The 26,354-nt window shown below is 33.9% G+C and overlaps 2 protein-coding genes across 3 annotated transcripts; both read right to left on the reverse strand.

Moving 5' to 3' along the window:
* Nucleotides 1-1,109: 1,109 nt before the first annotated feature.
* LOC147068526 (uncharacterized) lies at nt 1,110-4,395 on the reverse strand. 2 transcript variants are annotated; one of them, XR_015071405.1, is made up of 3 exons: nt 2,996-4,395; nt 1,508-2,045; nt 1,110-1,449 (listed from the first exon to the last, which is right to left on the reverse strand). XR_015071405.1 is itself a non-coding variant. In XM_085953387.1 (2 exons), the coding sequence occupies exons 1-2, from the start codon at nt 4,225-4,227 to the stop codon at nt 1,817-1,819; spliced, it is 1,461 nt and encodes a 486-aa protein (XP_085809513.1). In that variant the 5' UTR covers nt 4,228-4,395; the 3' UTR covers nt 1,110-1,816. The 2 variants fall into 2 exon arrangements, 1 of the variants encoding a protein (XP_085809513.1); XM_085953387.1 differs by having other exon boundaries at nt 1,110-2,045.
* A 2,175-nt stretch (nt 4,396-6,570) lies between these two features.
* LOC147068527 (uncharacterized) lies at nt 6,571-17,442 on the reverse strand. The gene is made up of 7 exons (XM_085952998.1): nt 17,232-17,442; nt 15,331-15,425; nt 14,722-14,832; nt 12,527-13,372; nt 8,888-9,000; nt 7,794-7,937; nt 6,571-6,794 (listed from the first exon to the last, which is right to left on the reverse strand). Exons 1-7 carry the CDS (start codon nt 17,440-17,442, stop codon nt 6,677-6,679), a joined length of 1,638 nt encoding a protein of 545 aa, XP_085809124.1. The 3' UTR covers nt 6,571-6,676.
* Between the last annotated feature and the right edge of the window lie 8,912 nt (nt 17,443-26,354).

The raw sequence follows: 26,354 nt of genomic DNA on the forward strand, positions 1-26,354 counted from the left end.
TGCAAATGAAGCGACGAAAGCGACGAAATGAAAAATATTCAACAAAAACGGTCAATCGGGTTAATATTTGTGACGGGACTATAATATTTAGACGATAGACCGAGGAAAACGATAAATTTGGGAACGGTTAATGTAGGATTATGGGTGTTTGGCGGGACTTTCAAAAATGAACGATCCGTGCGGGTAAACGATTTATGCGAGAATGGTAGATCAAGGTTCCACTGTACGTTATTTTGAATATTAATGTCTGTATCATAAATGGATTAAAGGTTGTCATATGACACGCATTTAATATTGATTGCCTCCCCCCCCCCTGGGTGCGCCACTGTACCCAGATACTTCCATACGTCTAGTGACAAAAACCTGACTTGAAGGTTTGACTAAGGGTGTTCACCTACGAGTTATTGAGTGCTGCCGCCTCCACAAGTGGGTATCGATTGCACAATTGTCGATTGCACAATCGATTGGCTTAACGATCATAATAATTAGGATGTTGCCCGCACTGTGTTGGCATTGAGACATGCTGCATCGGAATATTAAAACTAACCTTGTATGCCCCAGATAGTTAAGAGTGCCATAGGTCTTCCTTGTTGTAGAATGCCGAGAGAAGTGGGGCCAATGAAAACAACCCAATGAGTTGGGAAAACAATTTGAATCTACTATCCCCCTTAAAGAAAAGTCTGTTAGGTGACCCTTAACTCTGTGGGTGTGTATATATGCTCCGCTTAGGTCTAGACCACATGGTGCTGCAACTTGCAGTAAAGTGATGTGTGGCTCAGTCTTTAGGAGCCAAAATAATAATCTGCGATAATATGTAGCAGTCTGTGGATACACTATTACACAATTGAATCAAAAATTACTTGTACAAATTTGTATCTTTCTGTTACATTTTTTATTTCATATACCTACTTGCTGTCTCTTGAGTTTTGTCTAATGATGACAAAGAAGTCCCACTATAAATGTAGACCTTTAGAAAGATTCTACACAATCATCTATCTCCACTATTAGAAACGAAAGTGAAAACGCTATATTTGTGGGCCATTTATAAATAATACCACAATAAATAAAATAGTATCTAACGTGATTTTAAAATAGAAAAATCATAATATAAAAAATAATTTGTGTTTGAAAATGCAAATATCTTTATTTGACTTTTAAAACAAACAAAGGACAATCAAATAAATTGAATCAGACTTCAAAACAAACTTATATCAATAAGTTATTAATAAAAAAGCTAGCGTATATATTTTTTAAATGATATACATATTACAATAGGACAACTCGTTATATAGATTTCTATTACTGGATACACCTATAAAAGCTTGTTAAAAATGCAGCCAGTGGCTATATATGGAGATGATATTACTAATAGTATGTTAATTTTTCAATTTCAATTACTCTGAAGATAAACTCAAAGACACAGAATATAATTAATATTAATAAGGCGTTCTAAATTTTTTCTTGAATATAAATATTTTGCCTGTGATTTTTGTTGTTTCTTCTGTACCCATGTTTTTTTAACTTATTTATGTAAAAAACAAACAATATTTAACTAGGTAGGTATATAATTATTATGCAATGTTCATAGCGTTGTGTATGTAATAAGCTTTTTGTATAATATTGTCATGCTCCTTTATATAATTGATTTTCTAATTATTAGTAAATGTAATGTTATGCAGGAACAACTATTATAAACCTCTTAGAATAATATACATATTTGAAAAAGTGATTTGTATTTAATAATTATAAAAAGGATTTAATATTGTGAAATCAATCTTCAAATAAAATAAGTAAAAGCGAAAGCTTGTTTGAAACATCACGAAAATACTCCTTGTGGGGATAGTACCAGGTCTGTATTTGTACTCTCGATGATAGCTTTAAGGAGCATCATATCATCCGGCGTGATTGACCATCCGCTCAGTTGGCCTAAGCTTTGAAGCTTCGGACAGCGATCCATTAATGTTTCCACAGTTTGACTGGTGAGAAGTGGAGCAAGCGGGAACCATATTCCTTCAAGATTTTCCAGAACTCTTTGCTGCAGTAATCTGTAAAATAAAAGAAAACATTATATTAATGAATGAATCAGTTAGGTCCAAACCTGGTCCTAAACCTATACCTAAACCAAACATAATATGCCCCTTGAAATCCGCCGTCCGGATGTTTCGCACCGCTAGCTTTGCGCGAATTTCCGTAGTGATCAAATTTTACAAACATTATTGGACAATTTGCTCATGGGCATATGTATTTAGGTCTAGACTTTCAAGAGAATAATATTATTTTATTAAAATTGAAACTAACGGTTTCAAAGTCAGCTACCTCCATTTAAATTTATTTTTATATTTTTCTTGGTTCTTGTTCTCAGCAATTTCCCACCGTACATATATTTATAAACTAGCAAATTCAGCTCAATTTGTTGGTGAAATAGTATTAAACAGGACGTGGATTGCATTTTTTTTATTCCTCAATCGACTATGTGGATAATGGAGTATCACACTTAGAAGCGTCAGTCCCTAAAGCTACGATCCCGAAAAGGGCATCTCAGAATACTTATAATATCCCTACTGTGTCCATAAATAATATACGTTCTATAATAATATATTTATAATAGTATTCTATTTCCATTTCTAAATGTACTTGACGGTTTGTGCGGTTATTTCAAAATGCTGGTAGGTAATCGACTGTCAAACTAATGAGCCCCAATTCAAATATGCATTGACATTATATTATATGCATATAAGTCAATCATTCAGTTAGATTATTATGAATCACCTTACATGACCATAATATTATTTAGTTAGAGGCTTTTGACTGGGAGGGCAAGGATGATTAAGAATTTTGAAAAAAATACCTTTAATGGGAAAAATTTTCAAACTCCTATGCAAACTGAAATTTTTACAATATCAAACGACATTCCTTTTTTATTAATTGGAAATAATGGTTTGTAGAATATTTGTTTTATTAATATTTTATGGATTCGTAATTTTGAATTACATACCTTGCAAAATCATTGTCATTCAGTTTCACTTCTTCGCCGACAATTATCTTCTTAAGTTTAGGACAGCATGTCAATAAATATTTCAATGTGGACGATCTGATATTAGTGTGTAATATTTCAAAGTGCTCCAACTTTTGATATTTAACTTCCTCCTCGTGGGTCAGAACGTCCATTTTAAAACACTCGACTATTTGAAGGTTTCTGCATTTGTCCGCTATGTGTGTCAAGTTGAGCGAGCCCGTCGCCATTGACAGCATCAACGAATTCAATTTGTGGCCGCATCGTTCGATCAATTGATGGAACTCGTGACATTGAAACTTGTTCAGCTTAATGCGGTTGACATATTGTAATTTCTCGATTAACGCTATGACGCCCGTGTCTGGTTCCTCAAAATAAACAGTCTCCAGACTCGGGCACACCTTTATTATCGAATTCATTGTTTTTTTGTCAGTCTTCGTATCGTGTATATACTGCAAGTTACTTTTGAAAGATTCCGGGTACAGTTTACAATTCACAATGTGATGAATTGATTTACCGACGAAGGAATAACAGCCGAGATTTGTTAAGTTCGGTAAATTCACTATCAACAATGCGACGTCCATATGACATACGTTTTCTTCTCCGTACGAACCAATGTTGACCACTGTCAAGGTTTCCCTTATAGACGGGCATCCCGAGCATAATGCGTGTATGCCGATTTCGGTGATGTCAGTTTCCCCCGATACGTCGAGCATTTTTAAATTTTCACTGTACTCTCCGATACATTTGAGCACCTCGTCGTTTGCAATATATGGTATATTCAAAACATTCAAACAATTTAGTGATTTGATTAATTCGTATAAAACATGTAATTGGTCATCTTTTACCCAAACTCCCTTCATATTTAATGCATTTAATCCGGTTCCTTGCTTTAAAATTGTGTCTAATATTCTGGTGTAATAGCACACGGGGAATAAGCCTGTAATTAAAGTCTTGACATTGTCTTGAAGCAGCAGTTTGAGAGCGAAAAATCTCGCCGTCGGTTCCAAATAGTCGGAATTCAATATCAGGTTTAATAGATCTTGGTGTATGTCTCCCGTAGCACCTAGGGTTTCAAAGTATGAAGATATGACGGCGAACGCCAGCGATAGATCATCTTCAGCCTCGAGGGACGTCAACACGTCGATGAGCTGTCTCGCCACAATCGTCAATGAAATTTCACCGAGGGAGGGCACTTCACATTTGGGCGACATCTTATATGTCTAACACTGAATTAATCGAATAGTCGACTTTTATTGTGATCTTTGTTGATCTAACCCCGCTTCTGCATTCAGTCAACAAATATTCACTACAGGTAAATTTGTTAACCTAAGCATGGGCAGGGAAAATAGTAAAATGAAACATGATGCGTTTTCTGACCTAGAAAACCATTCTAGACGTCAGTCTAAATTCATACATATCTGCTGGCAGAGTGCCAAATCTTTCCCACTTACTTTACAATGGTGTAACATGTGTTAACTCCAAGTAAACATGGATATTTTTAAAAATATTTACCACTTGCAAAGATGTAATTGAAATAAACAAAGTGTAATGGATGACAAATTGTGAGTCACTATATATTTAAAAAATCTAATTACATTATTATTAATATTTATTACTAAACTCATATGTCGTCGGTGTTTTGTAAAAAGGGCGAATCAACCATTTTGGTGAAATCGAGATTTTAATGAAAATACAATATGTACCCCACTAGCTTTGTTGTGTAAAAACGGCGAATTTTTATCTCCACAGGAAAGTACTTAAAAACGATAATCGACTAAAATTAAATTAATTAAAATTACGAAATAAAAAGCAAATGTGACATATTAGGCCTTTTAAAATATTATATAATAATACCTATTATAATGACAGTATTCTTTCTAAGCTTTATTATAAACTTGTTAGATATTTATAATCATCTACAAGTAAAAAACAAATGAATGTCAAAAGTTAAAAATCCTCCTCCTGTAAAGTAGCATTTTGATCAATTCGCCCTTTTTACAAAACACCGACGATGTAGTGTTGTTCAATATCAATAATGTATTATTTCCATCGAAAAAATTTTGATGAAAGATTTCTAAATAATTTATTGTAGCGAATGCTATATCTAGCAACCAGTAGAGTGGATTGCATTGGTTTGGAGAAGGGAAACAATTTGTAATAAAAAAAAAATATGTTCAAGCTTATACATAATTGGTTCCTGAAAATGTGTATGAATGTTGAATATACAAAAGTAGAGCAATATAAAAAAAACGATGTGTGTATTTTTAAATATTTTGGACAATGAGGAAATAAATTATTTTGCAGCAACTATATCTGCACTGGCAGCTTCTCCAGTGCATTTAATATTATGTAAAGAATACTTCAGTAACTCAATCTCTTTGGACTATACACCAGTGGCGAAGGGTGGAGGTAGGCTGTTGAGATCCGCACAAAAATAGTGCACATTAAACTTTATTAGTCACACGTATTTATATTTATTGTACTAGGACTACAATTTACAGATGGTGTAGGTTAGTTTTTAAAAATCAATTAAGCCCTGCCTAAACCAAACCATAATAGTATTGGTATATTTTGGGTGATAAGACAAAATTGTGCACACTTTTTCATTCATACCTATTCGTTTTCGTTGAAATAAGAATACATATTTGACATATTGTTGGTGCATTTTTAAAATTCATTAAGCCCTGTCTAAACCAAACTATAATAGATAAAAAATATTATTCTGTCTATAAAATATCCAAAGTTACGTATCATTTAATTGCATAATTTTAGATATTTTATAGATATACGAGGATTTTTTGACTATTGTCTATTATGGCTTGGTTTTCGCAAGGTTTAATTGAATTTTCAAAAATTAACCTACACCATCTGTAAATTGTTGTATTATTTCAATGAAAACAAATACGTATGACCAATAAAGTTTCGTGTGCAATATTTATGGCGGATATTAACAGTTTACCTCCACCCTTCGCCACTGCTATACACTATTTATGTTGAATCTCACTTCCACCCTTTGCCACTGGTCATGGCCCCCACATCCTGAAGCGGGCCCCCAGTCTATGATGTTTGGCGCCCCCCCCCCCACCTATCGCTAAGGGCAGTGCGACCCGCTGTTGTAGCGTTTTCCAAATAATATGTACATCCATTTGAATTATGGAGTTGTCGAGTATCGACACACAGTTAAAAATTGCATCGTATAACCAAACATTTTTAATTATTAATATCATTGAAGTAAAATAGCGCCACAGTCGACTTTTTTTTAACTATTAGAGCAAATTTGTGAACTGTGTTTATCTCACTTATCTGGTCGACGCGTCACGCCGGGCCCTTCTTAACCCCGGGCCCCCAGGCTAGTGTAAACCAATGTTCACAAAATTAATTCATCAGAGGTTTTGTAGCGTCATGACAATAATAACCAGGTTGGCAGTTAACATATCAAAGTTAATTTTCATAAAAAAATAAAACTACGAGATTTTTTGATGTAATATTATATATTAAAAATAATAATAATTATAAAGAAAAAAATTACTAAAAGACTATCAATGGTATGAAATGGTATTTAGAATGATACATAATAATAAACTATAACAATAAAAACAATAATGTATATGATAATATAATGGCAATACAATAATATTTTGTAGGTATCAATATTTTGATTTATGGAAACTGATTTTCTTGGTTTGTATCAAATTCGCGAGTTTTCTTGCTTTTCATCTTCTCCATTCTCATCCTGTACATTTTGTTCTCATCTGCACACTTTGTTGTTATGATATTCCTGAAACAAAGAGAAAAATAAATATAAATGATCGTGCCTAAAATGCGTTGTGTCAAAAATATTAACATAATAAGCGTCCCATTAAGGCGAATGCCTATGTTTACTAGAGCCATTTAGTGGCAAAATATGACGCTTATTGATTTTAAATTGTTGTAACCAATCAACGTATCTAAAAATATATTATAAAGTCAAAGAAATACTTAATAAGTAAGTAAGAATTAAACGTGTCTTATTATTATTATCTTATTATTTCATGGTTTTTTTTTCATTATTATAATGTAGTATAGTTAATAATTAGTTCTCTTGAAAGTATCTAAAGGATTTTTAATAATTCATTGATGTAAATAATGTATTTCAAACATCGATTTTTCTATAAAATGAATTACTATTTTCGCCGCTGAGTGAAGCGTTAATGGAGTTATACATCGTTGAAGTTATATTAAGGTGAAATCTCTATAGGTATCTATGAACAAATGTGACTTATAATGACATCTAATTTTTGTATTGTAAAAAAATATGTTTCTATTAAAAAAGCTTTAGTATATCTCGACCAGGTGGCAGTAAAAATCACATTATTTATTTTAGTCTATGGTGCACATAAGATAATTTCTAGAATCTAGATTGACACAATATTTTGGGATCCATACAAAGATGGGTTTATACATATATTACAAGAGTTCAGTTTACATTAAATATATGATCTAATTTAGGACTTAGGTCATAAACCATGTGTCATGTGTCATGTAAATATAAGAACTGACTTTTACAATATACATATTTTTTAAATACAATTATAATTTAATTGTCTCATTTGGATATGTTTATCAATTATAAACTTTTTAAGGCAATTTTTTGATAACAAATTTACGTAGAGAATTGCAATATTGCTTGTGATAACTTTAGGTTTGAAAAAGTTTGCTGAAAGCTGAAGTAAATTATTCCAAGCTGACAATAATAAATTTTATATTAATAATATAATATGAAAAGCTGTTGAATTACCTTACTAAATTTTCAGGAACTTTGCACATCTCTGTGACTGTAACAATTATATCAGTAATTTTTTTCACATCGAGTTGCATTTTGGCCGGCCTGTTTGTGAATGCTGGGGAAGACTTTCCAGTTAATGAGTGTGTCGCCAGGGTTCTGAAAATAATTTTTGTGTTAGAAGAAAAAGAAACATCAATCGCCAAAACAATTCATATGAAATTAATTGACACTGAGCTACATGAAGAAAATATTTATTAATAGAATTCTCAATAATTAATGTTAGTCAATTATATGGAATCTTTCGACTCCTCTGCAACATCATGACATTTTTGAACCATCCCCTTTAACCCCCTCGACTCATATTGACAGTGCCATATTTACTTTTGAAGGGGTCCTGTGCTAATACGTATGGACCCCAAAAACCTAACCTCATATGAGCCTCCATAAATGTTTGTTTTTACGAGAATTGACTGTTCGCCACTTGCTCAACCTATTAGATCCACACTCTGACTATAAACACACAATGAAAAATAAAATGAATATTTGCCAGATCCTGGATTCGAACCTGAGACCCACGACAATATAAGCCGACGCATTAGCTGCTCGGGCATCGTGCGTGACCTAACTTATCTGGGTTAAATAATTTTAATTACAATGTGTGATTTTTTATCGGTCCAATGACAGAATTGTTCCATTGATGCATGCTGATAAACTTACTATTATATTTAACAATGCTTTTTATTAAGCATGTTCGAGCCATAAATAATGGGACCCTACCAACTCGGCCGCCCATGACTGAAGCCCATTTTGCCCCATAGCAAATCCGGCCCGTCATATTGGCACATTATGAGAATGACCAATTCGTAGGTGTGCGTATAGATTCTGGCGGCTTCGACTCGCAGCCCGAGACGCACGCGATTTGTTGCAAGCAGCACTAGATGTTTTTTTCAAACTTAAAAGTCACATCGACGTATTTGACACGTTGCAGTTTTGATGTGCGAGCCGGCTTAAAAACAGTGATCGATTTTATAGTAAGATTGAGAAAAATAAGAAATTTTAGGTAAGTTTTAGGAAATTGTTGAAAATGTTGACAGAATGTTTTTTACCTTCTGGGAAATACAGCCATCAGTAATTTTCTTGTAGCATGAGAGTATGAAGTCCAGTTTATTTGACGAAAGATGTGTCGTGGGATAACTGTTGTCCCACTACCGATAGGCATCTGAAAACAATACAAATTAAATATACACCAGCTGTATAATATATCAGACATGTTTAAATATAATATCGTCACCATCATCAGCCTGAATCTTTCCACTGTGGATGAAGGCCTCTCCAAACTCTCAGTCCTGTGCGTTCCCGAAGAATTATTCATTAATCCAGCAGCCTATACTAGGTCTACCTTTTGGATGTTTTCTGCCTCTTGGATATATTATATATAAACAAAGAGGAAAACAAAAAGGCTCACAATAATAAACATTTATTTTTAATAGTAGCATTACTTGATATATTTAGTAATACAATTATTAATTGCAAAGGATTGCACTTTGTTGTTGGACAAATGCAGGCATGGCGAACCTATTTATACATGACGTGTGTCATCCATTTTATTTTACTTATAATTTTATGCTTTTCACTCCATAATTTGCCGCAGTGTTCAATCCAGTATTCAATGGCTATGGCTATGCATTAATATAACATAACAATAATAGTTTTAAGCAAACATCGCGTTAACTTATTGTCAAAATAGTGATTGCTAAGATTGCTAAGACACGTCCCGTTTTTTTAAGCAAAAATAGATCGTTACACTCAGGACAGTCACGATAACTTAACAAATACAAATAAGACCTTTAGGTTAAGAGCAAAAAATGCGATGAATGCATCGTCGGTCCCTATTAAAAAAGTCTGATCTGAAATTTTGTCATTTTCGGATTATTACGTAAAAGTTATTGAAACACTTTAAACATTTATACCACAATCACAGTTTTTTTTGTTTGTTTGAAAAATTTCGAGATATTCAAGTTAAAAATGACGGATCTACCGAGAGTGTCCGAATAACAATGTCGGTTGGTAAGAACCTGGGCCTAAGGCTGGGCGTGGGTGAGCAAGATGCGTCGGATCTGACAGTTGCTGCTATGTTCACCGGACAGACGGATGTTTTTATAAACGTTTAGAAAAGTTTCTATAACCCGTATTTTTACTCATTATGGCAAGCAATAGGTCACAAAGGATATTTGATGAAACATCTTTGATTGCTCGTACTGAAAAATAGCATTTTGCAGATCCGACTTTTTTAATAGGGACCGACGGCATGATGCACAGGTGTTTACATACTAATTTTATTTATTTTAAGCATACATACTAATATCTAATTGCTATACCGAACGGGTATTTTCTCAGATGAATTTAAAGATGCAAGCAACAGGTGTTATATTGTGTTTATAAAATCGGAATTACTTGTTCAACTCATCATGATATACGCATATCGACTGCTTAATCTGCAAACCAGACAACTGCAATTCTGACCAAAATTGAGATTTTGATGGCATTTTGTTATAAAGCATGTTTACTATGTTCACACAAAATTTCAAATCCCTAAAATATCAAATGTTTAAGGGGGAGAGGCACGCCAGCAGAGAACCTAGCGGAAAAATACGAAGCTTGCAATTTGAGATTTTTTTTTTGATAATTTACAATTTCAACTGTATTAATTAATAAACATGTATCTGAAAACATCAAAAAGATTTTGATTTTATTTTTAATTTATAGATAAACTTACAATTGTAAAAAAAATGTAATAAAACGTGAATTCGTTGCAGGGTCACATCTTATTATTGCATTATATTTTATGGTCATATTTATTATTAAAATTTAGTTTATTAAGTTTTAGATTTTTGACTAATTCATCGTTTTAATATTTTTTATATTTATTTTAAAAATCATCGATTTTTATAAAAATATAAATGTGTATAACTTGAAATCCTTTTTATTTATATCAAATTTTATTTTAGAATTGTATTATTTTACAATAATTGTAAGATTATCTTTAAATTAAGAAAAAAATTAAAAATCTTTTTAATGTTTTCAGATACCTACATATTTATTAATTAATACAGTTGAAATTGTAAATTATCAAAAAAAAATCTCAAATTGCAGCTTCGTATTTTTTCGCTAGGTTCTCTGCTGGCATGCCTCTCCCCCTTAAAATAAATATAAAGGATAATAAGGTTTCAAAATTATATAAATAGATTATCTACAACGTTTAAGGAATACCAGGGTTATGATCTGAAAATTCCATAAAAGGTCCATTTTGACCTACACACATGCTCATGTGGGCCGTTAAGCCGCAGAAAGAAAGTCTTCAGGAAGCAAAATCCTCAACCAAGTACAAATAGGCGAGTGTCGGGGAAAAAATATTATACTGTAATTTAAAGGTTGCCTTGCTTTTTGCTCCTAAATCCCGATTTTCTTTAAATTTCACATGGTAAAAATCCCGATTTGGTAAAATAGTTATCTGGCAATGCTGTTACAAGTCCATATATATGTTTATTACCACATTTTTATTAGCTCGTATTCTTGTTTGTCCAATACAAATCTTGCAATCGATTTTTAACTATCTTCCCGACTAGCTAGACATTTGAAACTTTTAGAATATCAGAACACGATGACAATGCATTCTTTTAATACTTTTAGCCATCTTTAAGCAGAATTGAATTCAAGAATTTTTCAGTTAATTCTGTTTTATATGAAAAGTTATTTCGGAAGAAATCCTAAATCTAACTAACAACTAACTAACACTACTATCGGTTGCTAAGGGGGTCCTAGCAACTAAATTATTAATATATACGTGCGTTACTATGGAAATCAATATGAAATGTCAAAATGACATTTTGTAGTTTACACTACACTTAGCCTATTATGCTCAATATGCCAAGCCTCACCTCCACGCGGTTGACCGGCACTCCAAAAAAATTGGAAACAAAGTAGGCTCTGGTATTAATGTTTGTAAAAATCTCATATATGTTATTCAATTAATAAATGTTTGAAAATTTCTTATAATTGCTCTATTTATTACGCATTTGATCATTTTCTTTCAAGTTGATGGGATAATTCAGTGACATTAATATGGACGAAGCATCTAGAAAAAAAATCACACTCACTTTTTTGTCGGGTCTGCCGAATGGCATAATCTGTTAACTAACGCTATTACAATAAAGGTGATATTGCTATAAATTCCTGATGCTTTTTGTCGGGTCTGCCGAATGGTTCGGTTCGTACGGGTTCGCTCAAATGAACATTGACACTAGAAACACTGTTCTAACGCCATTACAATAAAGGTCATATTGCTATAAATTCACGATGCGTGACGTCTACCTATACATGTGCGAATGCCGCAACGGCGAATTTACTTGCTAGCTACTGTATTGAGTGCGTTGTCCATTAATAATGTCATTGGGATAATTCATCAAAAAAATTTAAAAAAAGTATTTAAAAACAGAAGTAAGTATTTAACAACAGAAAATTTAAAAACGTGGTATATAAAAAGTTATTTTTATCTTGTAATTATTTTTAAATAGCATACAAAATTGGAATTTTATGGTCATATGGTCAGCATGTTACTTGGAGGATGCAGGTGTCTCAATTTAGTAAATCATATTACTTGGTGACATGATCTCATTGGTTCGCATTCCCTAGTGAACCTAATTTGATTTTGATGGGTAATTAATTGGAAAAGTTTTGATTCTTACCATATCTGATGACTCCTCAATTGAATTTTGACGGCCTCTAGGGGAAGGAGCAGGCAAGGGAGATTCATCGTTTTGATAAGTCGGTAAATACGATGTGTAAGACAACACATCCGATTTAGCTGGCACATTCACACTCACAAGCCGGTCTGTAGAATGCCTGCTGTTTGAATCTCTCAGAATAATGCTGTTGCCATGGACGGTCTCATCCATGGTCTCCATGTTGTCAATGTATTCCATTTGAGTGTTGGACTGCGGATTAACATCAATCATGGACGCTTCTTGTCTTCCGAAGTGATTCATCTCCGCCATGGATCTCTGCATCGATTCCATTTGATTCCTCAGATCGACGACTGTTTTATGCAAGTATGAAACTTCAGCACTTAATTGATTGTGATTGTCATACAACAATTCCACATTTATTCCATCCGCATTACTGACTTTGGTCTGGGTCTGCTGGTCAAAAGTCATCGGCGGAACAACCATTTTGACACTTCTATTAACATCGACATCGTTTTTCAGCATATGAAAAGACTTCTGTCTCTCTTTATAACCGTGCAGATGCGATGGGGATTCTGCGACCTCATCGTTTCTCTCAGACGCGTAAGATCCCATGTCGATTACAAACTGTCCGGGTGAATTGGATATGTTGCCGGATTGTCTTCTCGGATCGTTCATAAAATCAGATATTCCTGGAGCATTATGCCTGTTGTGGTGGTTTTCTTTCGCATTTGGATGTTGATTTAAAGTCTTAGCTGCAGGTTTAACTTGCTGAAGGGATTTTGGACTGTTCCTCCATCCTTTGTTGCCTTTAGAATTTATTTTTTTAACATTCTTCATCGGCTCCTCCTGTGAATAAAATATCCATGTAATATTAAGGAGTAGGTAACCGAACAACGTCTAATGGAGTAAGCAGGTAATGTGCTGCTTAGAGGTGTACCATTTTAAGGAGAAGAAAAAAGGAAGAATGCAAATACAGTTGAGTTTGGTTATTACGAGGAAGATGGGACCGAGTGAATTTTCTCGTTATAACAGAGAATAGGTATTTTTAAATGAGCGGTCGGTCACATTACACAAAAAATAAAAAATCTGAAAACCATCGTAAAAATCTCCGAAACAAGAATGGTATTCATAAACTACAAAAGAAGTTGTTTATTGTAATGAACACTGGTAGGTACATCTGGACTTCACAAACCTTGGATTTCTCAACCATATGCGTGGATACTTTTTACACGAATTAGGTAGGTACTTAGACACTTAACTAGTGTCATAAACGTAATCCGACCCTGGCGGCATCCTGTCCGATAGGATTTTATTGCTTAGGGTCGAAATGCTTTTAAACAATCGACACATCAACAGTATTTTAGCTCGGTATATCCAATAAGTTGCTCGTTTATAACATTGAATAAATGTATGGAGAAAATCATAAACCAAAATGTCAACGAATGTTTCCTTATTACATCCGAGATCTCGCTAAGTCCGAGATCGTAATAACTGAGTTCGACTGTATTAAAACTTTTGAGTAGATTTCGTTGAAATAAGTGTGCCTGTTCAGCAGATTTGGATATCAGGATTTGATCCCATTTGTCAATTTAAGTGAATATAAAAGAAACAATGGTAAGAAATTAGTTTCCATACAATTTAATCACTGAGAGTTCTTGGTGGGATTGCACTGAGTCTATTAAAATATTATTCCATATAATTTAATAACGATCAGGATCAGTTTTATCAACTTCAATAGGACATTCTCAAATGATCAGCGGATGAAAACGGTCCTGCGCAATCTATTCTATACACAAGGCTGCTATAGAGGGTAGTTTATCATATTTATGGTAGGTATGGAGGTATTATAATTGTTACAATAAGTTAGTCGTCTAAACTAACTAATAATGTACAAAAGTCAAGGACCTCCTGTACATATAGAAGACCTATATTACTATAAAAATAATCGGTACAGGTCGGTTTACAGGAAGCCAGGCGGGAACCGCGCTAATTTTCATAGCCGATTTCGGCAAAATTCATGAATTCAAGAATGAAAACCTAATGTAACCTAACCTAACAAATAATCCAGTACATCGGCTATTTTCAAAATTTGTTTGCTGCTGGCTTCCCGTAAACCGACAAGAACTAAATAATAGTTATAAAAATAACATTATCAGAAATTTTTTAAAAAACTGGGAGATGCTATGATGACTTACATTTTCAGAATCACCGTCGGTGGAGTCAGGGTGCCAATCAGAGTCACTGTGTGAAAGTCCTTCTGGAATGCTGTCTGGTGCGGTTGCGCTGCTGGCCGCTGCTACTTGGTTCTTTAAAACAAAATAAAAAGCTCATTAGACGCAGACTGCAGGACACATATATCCAACCATAACCATCAGATGCTGAGATGCCTGCACAACGCTTCTAATCTTATACTGGGTTTATAACATCTACACAAGCTGGAAGGCGCTGTCGTCGACTAAATGGGATTAGCTTGTTAGTTTATAATGGAAGTTCGGTTAAAAATGGGAGGAGCTATTAGATCACAGTTTTAACATGTAGCCAAGAAGATGTTGTTCGACAGTAAGCCAATAATACCGTGGGTTCTGGGTTCAATTTGTGTCTCAATGTGTATTTGGAGCCAGCATATTGACCTAATCAGTTGAGCAAGTATGCATTTTTCGTAAAAACAAAAATCTATTAATACCTACAACAAAACAGTGTTTTCAACAGCTCTGTCGGTAATCACTTTCATGAAAATGGATTACTTAACAAGGTACATGAATATAGGTAAAATTAAAATTAATTAACATAATCGGTCAACTTACGGTTTCTTTGTTGATGATTGGTTTTTTCAATAATCCTATTTGCTGGACAGCTTCTTGTAGCAATTTTATTTCCATTTCCAGGAATCCCCTATCAGCTGAAAATAGTATCAGATTAACTACATCATACTATAATGTTTACTGATTAGAAAAAGATATATTCATGTAGGTTATATGGTTTTCTCAAAAATACTAGGTATAGTCATAGAATAATATACCACTACACTCTACAATGATTACCAACAGTTTTATAAAAATAAATGTAATAAGCATGTAGTGTTGCTATCTTCGTTGCTGATAGTTCGAAGGTGTTAAAAATAATGTCACTGTTCTGGGAGAAGACACTAATTCGAAAAAATGAAATATTGAGTTAGTAGCAAAATGTTCCTTATTTCAAACTTTACTGTCTGGAAACATTCTGGATAAATAAACAGTCTTTATTTTAAAGTCATCATTTTTACGATTAATTAATAAACTCACATGATAGACCATTGTTTCAAACATTTTAACAACTTCAAATTCAAATTACTCAAAACTAGTATTCTCCAGTTAGTGTGTTCTGCCAGAACAGAGACGATAGTATAAATATACCAGCGCTCGAAATGGAAAATTTTACGAACCGGAGTGCTCGATAATTTTACGAAAATGTTAATACTGTTATCCAATTATTGTATTTTCTAAAAATAAGTGTGTAAATCAAATTAAATTACTATATATCCACGAAACGGAGCGATAATTCTGAGGATTTCATTAAAATTATGGTAAGTATACCTATATATTTTTCATTTTTCGCGGATTGAAAATTATAGTATCATACTACATAATTATTATAATAATTACAGTACTGTTGACAACGTTAACACGTTAGAAAAAAATGATGGTAGGTAACATTATTTTAATGAGGTGAGATAAAAGGTGGCTTAAACTAGGCAAATAGGTAGGTACCTAGGTAAATAGGTCATATTGTCTAGAAATTGCATGTCCGTCTAATAAAATAGTCTAATGTAATAAGTAAGGGCGGCACCAATTATGGAGAATAGATCGCTTGAAAACTATTACCATGCTGTCGACTCGGCACGGTTTGTTTGAAAGAAAAACAAAAATAGTAGGTAGAGGTACAACAATGTGTTAAAATTTTTGAAATTAGCTTAAAATCTCTAGTAAACTATTTGCTTAATAGTATTTCTGTAATAATATCGACTGTAGAAACGAAAGAAGGACGTAACCCTTTTCAAAATATATTTTATTGGATAATAACGTTGTACACGACTAACACAAATACCTACACGTTGTGTCCAAAGTAATAAGTAAGATGAAAAAATGTCGATTCATTATCTAAATTTAGCTGGCAATTTTAATCATTCATCATTTTTGTTGGTTTTTCTTTAATTAACTCAATAATTAATATCAGATTAACATAACATAATTAATTATCTTGCACGGTTATGTGTAGATTAGTCGATATAGATAGTCGATAGAAACACTATTATGAGTTTAATTGTAATCTGTGCTGTGGGTGGCACTTTGCCTATGGTTGTCACTAGTTACAGGTTATATGTTTTACTACATACCTACCTAATAATATCAATAATATGATAATAATATAATTCTTAATCTATATGAAATCTTAATTACAAATATGGACATAGGTGTAACCTTTATTCTGATAAAATTGTTTTTTGTCATATTAGAAAAATTAACCATTTTGCCTACCGAAGGAACACACAATCTTATTAATCTGTACAACTTTGTAGTTCTGTGATTCTATCCCTATCGATGTATCGTCTATAATCTATATAATGATATGATATATTAATAACGCCCTAGTAATTGAAATACGCGGCAAAAATTAAAAAAAAGCATGCTGTGAATTGCACACTACGTAACAATTTGAAATTACTTACCAGATACTATGACAATGCTGGCCTTCCGCACTTTTTTACCACTTTTGATCTTCACAACTTTTCCCGTGTGAAGATCTTGTAAACTCAAATTGTTAGCCAAATCTTCACTACTGACAAGAGAATATCCACTGTGTTTGTTTTTAGACGTTTTCCACTCAACTATTAACCACAATTGTTGAATAATACTATTGCCTTCGGGAAGATAAGACATTATAAACGAAGATTAATAATATAAACAATCGATTATAAAATTAAAAATATTCAAACAGATTTTACGGTTAGGTAGCAAAAATAAAAAGAATCTTATCCGAAGGGTCTCTCGAATGATACTGATTTAAAACATTTAAAACTTGCAGGTAGTAATTCAAAATCTAACTTAAAGTACTGAGCACTCATATTTCCACCCCTCCTAACCTTTCTAAGAAAAGCATTAAGGTTGTAAAACCCCATACGGAACAATTCGATGGGTGCTTTTGCCCAATAAAGAACGGTATTTCGTGAGCACATAATGCATTAGAAATCTCTTCTATGAATAAGATTTTTTTTTCGCTTTGCAAGGGTGCAGAAAAAAACTACCTGGTTTTTGCCACGATTGGTAAATTTGAAATGCGGGTATAATAATATGTACCTATCTAACCTACCCTTGCATCTGCACATAGCAAATAGAAAAGGTACCTAAATGTAAATGAGTTTTATCTTATTATCGAAGAGTATCAACTTACTAGAATAGAAAATATTCATCATGATTTTATAATCTACCTACAATTATTAAATTTAAAGTTTATTATGATAGATTTTTCACACAACTCGAATAAGAATATTGGTTACCTATAAGATTAATAATACAAGTACCTGCAATTTCGCAATATCATAAATATTATAGTCGTTGTCGCCAAACCTATTAAATGGAAATAGGCCGGAGATCGACAAATTTATTGCAATCATACAGTGGTACCTACCCAAGTTCCCAAGGGGTACTAAACAACCACAGGGATCCCCTAAAATCCACTGGATCGACGAACTTGATGACTTCGTCGGATGTACGCATTGATGTACGTGACAATGGGGACTGAGAATAGTGGACGCAAATAGGGGCGACCTTCATTCGACAGTGGATCGACCCCTAGTCCACCCTTCTACCTAGCGGTGGCGAAGGGTGGAGGTAGGCTGTTGAGATCCGCCACAAATAGTGCACACTAAACTTTGTCAGTCATACGTATTTATTTTCATTCAACTTAGACTACTATTTACAATGGTGTTGGTTAATTTAAAAAAATCAATTAAACCCTGCGAAGACGAAACCATAGGTAATAGGTAATAGTCAAAACATACTTGTCTATCTATAATATAGGTATCTAAAATTACGCGATTAAATCATACTTACATAATTTTGAATATTTTATAGATAGAATAATATTTTTAATCTAAGTAATGTAGTTTGGTTTAGGCAGGGCTCAATGATTTTTTTTAAATAACCAACAGCATATTGTGTAATATGAATTTCTAATTCAACGAAAACAAATAAGTATGAATGAAAAGGTGTACACGATGTATTGCCCAAAATATATCAAAACTATTATGGTTTGGTTAGGCAGGGTTTAATTGATTTTTAAAAACTAACCAACACCATCTGTAAATTATTGTAGTCTTAGTTCAATAAAAACAAATACGTATGACAAACAATGTTTAATGTCCACTATCTATGTCAGATTTTAACAGCCTACCTCCACCCTTCGCCATTGCTACCCAATATTGCAAAATATTATTTTTACCAAATAAATATTTTCTCAATTAATCAAGAAAATATATATTTACCACCAAATTTCAAGCTAGACATTATTTTTACGTATTGTGCGTATTTAATCTATGACGTAGGTACCTATTTGAAAACATAGATATTAATTGGCTGGCTGCCAACGTCCGTCGATTTTGTTTCTTTCATTAAATTTTCAAAGTTTGGTGATCGCTGTTCACGAAGAAATACCTACGACTCAAAATCAACAAAACTTCCATAAAACTATTGTAGAAAGGGTATACCTACACAAACAAAAGAAAATACGCAAGTACCTTTCTTTCGACCATGTCCGATCCTAATAGGATCGTAAAGTACCTACCTATCTTAAATTATTAAATTTTAATCAGTAAATAGATAGGTTCAGACTATAGGCAAATATTATGTAGGCAATTTTATCTTTAAAGAAAATACCGGAATACCGGAAAAAACATCGGAATCAAACATACTTATATTAGAAAAAAATCGTTGTAAACGTTGTACCAAGTGCGACTCAAACTCACATCTTTCACTTTCCGGGTGAGTGCTATTAATTATCCTTATCCGAATTCCACGACTGGGATTCAGTGACGTCCCGTGGGGGTAGGCAGATTGAGCGTCGCTTAGGGGCGGCAGTTACTCGAAGGGCGTCAACTCGAGGAGAATCGTTTGGTTGGTAGGTATTTGGTGGCTAGAACTAAATATTTCCCATTAAAAAACTCAGCTCACTGGTTGAGTATCTCTAATTTTTGTATAACCTCACGCTGTTTTTATATCTGCTTTCACATATCACTGTATCCCTTATGTTCAACAATAATATGTTATACTGAAAATTTCGAGGACATTAAAATAACCATTATAACTCATAGTCATATGGTTCTGGCGTGAGCCTCACAGCGAGCGTGCCTAACGAAGTCCATGGCCCCTACAAGGGGAGGCTGACATGACCCTAACCTGGGGCCCGGCATGGCGGGACGACCTGATAAGTGAGATAAACATACATCACAAATTTGCCTTGATGTGGAAAAAGTCGCCTGCGGTGCTATTTTATTTGTAGAATTTTAACATTTTAAAATGTCTAGTTGTGGGATGCAATTTTTGATTACTGTGTGTCGATATTCGACAAGTCCATAATTCAAATGGATTTTTTAAACAATACACAAAATCGCTAAAAATACACCGAAGGTACCTACACTACCTACCCTTAATTTTACCTGAAACAACATTTAGAAAATGATTCTGTAAGAAAGTCCAGCTGCCTTTAACACCAGCGATAGGAAGGGTGGCCCGCTTCAAGATGTGGGGGCCATGACGGAGTCACTCCAATTTCACACATGAGACGACTAGGGGGTCAAAGTATGTTTAGTTCATAGTTTAACCTTCATCGCCACGTTTCATCGTCTTCGCATACGAGTTTGAAGACATCTTAATTCTAATTAAGTATCTATCTTCCTTTCAAATAATATATCCACTTCCCCTTTTATCTTTTTCCTAGTAGTCCGCCCCATATGTCAAATTATGACCGGATGAGAATAATAATTGTGTACCTATAACAACACTATTTAGTATTTATTCATACATAATTTGGGAAAAAAATCAGAAAAACACACATTTATTAGAAGAAAATGAAAAACATGTGGTACAGGGCGAGGACTCAAATTTTAGGTACCTACCAAATTTACGAAAAACGCAAAAACATAATCTTGATTAGATACTGATCAGTTTTATTATAATAATTATTGATAAAAAATTCCGATAAAATGTTATACTTAGAATAAAAATAATTATCATTATTGACCAAAATACCTACCTAGTTGTTTCAATTATTTGCACTTTTAAGTACCCAGGGGGCTCGCACTTACTAGGAACAGCCATGGATGAAATAAAAATGTCAGATAAAAATATTATAAGTAGCATAAAAATAATGAAGATATCATTATTTGACCAAAGTATCTAGTTGTTTCAATTATTTGCTCTATGAAGTAATATATCTAGGGGGCTCGCACTTGCTAGGACCAGCCCTTGATGAAACACAATAGCATGTTGCTAGTAAATAATATTGTTATTGTTTACCTACCAGCAACTTTGACTGCTTTTTTAATATCGCATTCGCAGTATGTATGTAATGGTTTTTTTATAAGCACGTGAATCTATAGTGCGTCCAATTAATCACGGTCGTCAATTATTGTAGCGTTCCCAGACGTCCTTTTTTATCTGGACAAGTCCTCTTTTTGAGGTCAATGTCCGTGTCCGGTATCTTTTTTCATTTTTATCGAATAATGCATAAAATGTCCTCTTTTTCAGCTATGAACATTAATTTATATTCCTATTTTGTAAAATCAATTGACAAAATATTTTTTCATTGATTTATTTGTATAGGTATTTACCTACTAGCTTCTTTATATCTGTATGTAATTAATAGCAGCTTGATAATTATTTTAATTAAAAATATCTTGTTTAACATAGTAGGTAAAAAAAACTAAATATTTTCTGTTGAAAGACTTTTTATTATTTCTCTTTAATACCTACTAGAAAATAAATCGTGTCCGGAAACTTGTATGTATGCAGTTCGCCGTATCACACTTCACCGTGAACGTGAAATGTTGTATCGGAAATAGGTATATGGCCTTATATTAAAGACCGTCCAACCTCTTTGGGTCGTATAGTACTGACACAAAATTCATGTCTAAATAAAACACGGTTCTTGTAGGTTTACACTTTACAGGAAGCCAGCAGCAAAGAAATATCGAAAATAGCCGATATACTGGATTATTTGTTAGGTTAGGTTAGGTTTTCATTCTTGAATTCATGAATTTTGCAAAAATCTATAGAAAAAAAAGCTATGGAAATTGAATTAAGTTCATATTATTGAATCTAATAAAATTGGAGACCGTATAGTATACGGTCATCTCTTTCCGATAAGAAAGCTCACGGCGAACTGTGCTACAGTGTATTTTTATACGTACAATTGACATGTAACCAAAATAAATAATATAATACAGTGGCGCACCCAGGATTTAATATTGGGGGGGCCCAAGGAGGAGAATGTAAATTAGTCCCATAGGCTCTTTTTCTTTTTCACAGCCTAATTTCTCGTTTATCGGTCTTTTGTCTATTGCACTCGGTGTACATACACCATGGTCCCCACATCCTGAAACGGGCCCTCAGGCTAGGATATTTGGCGGGCCCCCTACCTACCGCTAAGATTAAAGGCAGTGTGAAACACTACATTAACTGTGTAAAATTGTGTTTTAGTTCAAATTAAGAGTACTTATACAGTGAATTATTGGCGATTTTTAATACATCTACTTTAATAATGGAGCTGTCGAGTATCAACACATAATAATCAAAAAATATATTACACAATTATATAAGTACATAATTGAAAATGTTCATGGCCATGAAGTACCTATAATAGCGCCGCGATTTTTTTTCACTATTAAAGCTAATTTATGATGTGTATTTATCTCACTTATCTGGTCAACCCGACACGCCGGGCCCCCCACAGCCCAGGCTCCCAGGCTAGAGCCCTCCCCAGCCATGACCTACGCCACTCCGGAATTCGGGTGGACACCGAGAATTTTTTGACAGTTCCATTAGGGATTGTGTTTCTATAAAAACCTGACATTAGTGTTTCGACATTTTTGTGTTAGATATAAAAATCTATGAAATTTTTCTAAAAAGGGTGCTGGAGAATTATTACAAATCATTTTTTGCCGTGTTTTTATTTGTCTAAGCCCAAAGGTATAGTTTATTGGCTTTCAATTTCAATGTTTAAAATCATTCTGTTAATTTTCATTTTTGGGGGGTGCCAGGGCCCCCTGCCCCCCCCCCCTGGGTGCGCCACTGATATAATAATATTATAACGAAATAATTGTGGTAAGTACATTAATATAATATTTAATTGTAATATTTACTCGACACTAATCCTTGTTTATTAATAAATATTGAGAATACATTGTAAAATGATTACATTTCGGGATCACATCGAGATCTAGCAAGCATTGGAGTGCCGCGGGTTCAATTTCAGTTACATCGCAGAAACAATCAGAATTGAGAAAATCACATGTAGGATGTATTGTGAGATCACCGTTGGAGACTCCGTACGCCTACGGTATTGGACTGTGGGGCGGCTGATGATGATGAAATATGTCCTCTTTTTATCATCGTCAAATATGGAAACCCTAGTCAATTGTCCGGGCACGTAGGTACACTACAATATGCAAGAAGTATTATGTTATGAACAGATTGCTCAGGCATAAGATAATAATGGTAGGTACTGAGTAGATATCTATTTCTTTCGGTATTCTGATTTACTTCGATTCGAACTCGATTCTCATATAAATTAATAATACTGGCACATCTTCATATTAGATTAATGTAAATAATTTGTGGTATAGAATATATATTTAATATTTCTGCATAATAATACTATGTATGGCCTGCCTAATAGTAATGTCCATGGCTGCTGAGCTGCACTTGGCTTAATTTGAGGCTGAGATGGAGTGTCTAGCGGGCCATGGTGTCTACGTTTGCAACTTGCATGTGTGTCAAACATGGCCCCCACATCTTGAAGTGGGCCCCCAGGCCAGGATCTTGGGCGGCGGCCCCCCTATCTATCGCCATGGTTAAAGGCAGTCTGACGCTCTCCAGTATTGTTTTTCAAATGGTGTTCGAGGTCAAATAAAATTCATTGTATGTTAGCAATTTTTTAACACATCGAATTATGGAGTTGTCGAGAATTATTCAACACGTCCCAACAACCATATATTTTAAAATGGTAATAACTCCAAAGTAAACTAGCGTCGCAGGCGACTTTTTTTGCTATTAGAGCAAATTTAAGATGTGTATTTATCTCATTTATCTGGTCGACCCGTCACGCCGGCCCCCCCCTGAGCCCGGCCCCTAGGCTAGAGCCCTATCTTGTGGGTGCCATGGTGTCAAAAAATATTAGCTACATTTTAATATCAATAAAAAAATACTTAATTATCATCGCCTGCTGTGCTATTTTGTCTTTTAAATTCCAATCACGATGAAACTTTATCATGTTAATCAATTAAAAAATATATATATCCTAGGTTACTAATTGTTCGTCCTATCGTTCGCTGAAAAACAAAAATAGTAATCGTAATACATACTTTGCTTGGGTACAGTGACGTCCCGTTAGGCAGATTCAGCATCGCTTGAGGGCGGCAGTTACTCGAAGGGCGGCAAATTGAGGAGAATCATTTGGTATACCTCTATAGAAATTATTTTGTTTACATGTTGTACAATAATAGCATAGGTAGTAAAAATGGTGTGAAAATAATAAATCAGTGTATTGTTAAATGGTATAAACCATGCGTGTCAGAAATATGAACCAAATAGAACCAGAGAGTAAGTGTCTAACAAAATTACCTATATTATAATATTTATTCGCTTTTTACCTATATCTAAATTTTGTACTTTTGTTTTAGTGGTAAGCATACCGATATATTGTTAGTCTTAAATGCCTTAAAAGCCTTAAATGGAGATGGGCTGGACACATAGCTCGAATAAGAGACAATCGTTGGACAAATCTAGTCATCCAGTGGTATCCAAGAAGTACAAAACGTCCGCAAGGCAGACCTAGAGGCCGCTGGATCGATGAAATGATAAAGTTCTGCGGAAGTACGTGGCAACGCAATGCACAGGACCGAGAGAAGTGGAAGCAGCTTGAAGAGGCCTTCATCCAGCAGTGGATAGATTCAGGCTGATGATGATTGATAATATTGTTAGTAATGTAATGGAAGGATGATAAAAATACTGTTAGTATAACAAATGGGGCGGCATTTTGGCGCTACCTAGGGGCGATATTTTGTGTAGGGACGTCACTGTTTGGGTACATTTTAACATGACATTTAAACGTCGAGTAAAGAGGAAGAAAGAATGATGCAATGATTACCCAAAAACCTATTACGATACCAAACAACCGTTAACGATTCAAACATTAATTCAAGCTAATAATGTTGATGCGGCGATATTGATTATTGGTAGGTATTCAGTGATTTTATCAGGGACGTCACCGGATAGGAGGCTGTGTGATCAGCTGTTATAAATATTACCACGGCATTGACTATAGTACAGTGATCGCAAAACGGTCGCTCGCGAGCTACCGATAGTTCGCGGCGGCATTTTCGGTAGCTCGCGTAGGATATTTTTTATCATATTTATAAATTTGCCTCTCAAAATTTTATTATTGGACTCCGAAATTAAATATTTCTCGAACTGACTCACAGATGATAGAAACAGACTCACGGATGTACATCTTAATAATTGCATTCGGATGGGAGTGACAAGGTACTCACCGAGATTTGAAATAATTATTATTTTGTTTATAAATAAATAGGTAATTAAACCGGAAGTCCGATGTCCTAATTTATTTTAAGTAATATAATAATATTATGTATGGTACGATAAAATGTTTGACGATTATAAAAAATTATAAAGAAGGAATATGTAGGTATAAGTAGGAGCTCACCCTTAGATTATAGAAAAAAATCACTTCACCACCCCACGAAAAAAGCTCAGCAGACAATTTCAATTTCTGAAAGTAGCTCACATCCTTATTGAGTTTGGAGACCACTGCTATAAATAGTAGGTAACGAAAAGCAGTGTGAAGAGATCATAATACTTACTGTGGTGTTTTCCGTTTGATACGTCAGAACTAGGGAATCCAATCCCGAGCCAAAAATCTGATCCCGGGATTTCGGGATTACAATTTGACAATCCCGGGATCCCGGAACTAGTCCCGGGATTAGCATTTTTTTCCATTGTCAATATAAAATTTTTATATTTAAAAATAACATTGATAAAATCAGTCAAAAATAAATCTAGTATAATTTATACAATTTAAGACATTTGTTGTTAATATTGTATACATTCAATCTTGGCAATGCATAAGTTTAATGGAGTAAATATTTTTTTTTCCGACCATGTCCGATCCTAATAGGATCATATGGGCCTCCACAGAGTAGAGGTTTGTATTAACAGATTTTATTTTTACGAGAAATGGATGTCAGCCACTTGCTCAACCTATTGGGTCCATACTCTGACTCATACATTAACATTAACGGTGTAAATAATATTGTAATATAAATAATAATGTGAATTTAATATGAGATTGCTGTTTCTGATAGTAAAGACTTAATGAATGGATTAGCAAGATTTAAAATAGTAAAGCAAATCATGGTGTACTTATGGCCTTTCCGCTTTATAAATCTAATTAGTCAGCCAAATATGAAACTGCCGTAAAACGAATGAGATCATGGTGGAAAAACTTTGTTAATAGTGCGAAGCATTCTTTTTTTCCAATCTTTCTCATTTTTATTAAT

The sequence above is a fragment of the Rhyacophila brunnea genome, unplaced genomic scaffold, assembly GCF_057557595.1.
Source record: "Rhyacophila brunnea isolate RB1 unplaced genomic scaffold, BYU_Rbru_1.0 scaffold_3, whole genome shotgun sequence".
Lineage (NCBI taxonomy): Eukaryota > Metazoa > Arthropoda > Insecta > Trichoptera > Rhyacophilidae > Rhyacophila > Rhyacophila brunnea.

What these genes read in the sequence shown, in the direction of transcription:
- LOC147068526 (XM_085953387.1), bottom strand. Translation starts at nt 4,227, where the DNA reads ATGTCGCCCAAATGTGAAGTGCCCTCCCTCGGTGAAATTTCATTGACG. An exon ending in AATGACAATGATTTTGCAAG is followed by an intron (nt 2,046 to 2,995) that starts GTATGTAATTCA and finishes TTTATTTTACAG; the next exon opens with ATTACTGCAGCAAAGAGTTC.
- LOC147068527 (XM_085952998.1), bottom strand. Translation starts at nt 17,442, where the DNA reads ATGTCTTATCTTCCCGAAGGCAATAGTATTATTCAACAATTGTGGTTA. An exon ending in CAATCATCAACAAAGAAACC is followed by an intron (nt 14,833 to 15,330) that starts GTAAGTTGACCG and finishes TTTGTTTTAAAG; the next exon opens with AACCAAGTAGCAGCGGCCAG. An exon ending in TTGAGGAGTCATCAGATATG is followed by an intron (nt 9,001 to 12,526) that starts GTAAGAATCAAA and finishes TATTGTTTTCAG; the next exon opens with ATGCCTATCGGTAGTGGGAC.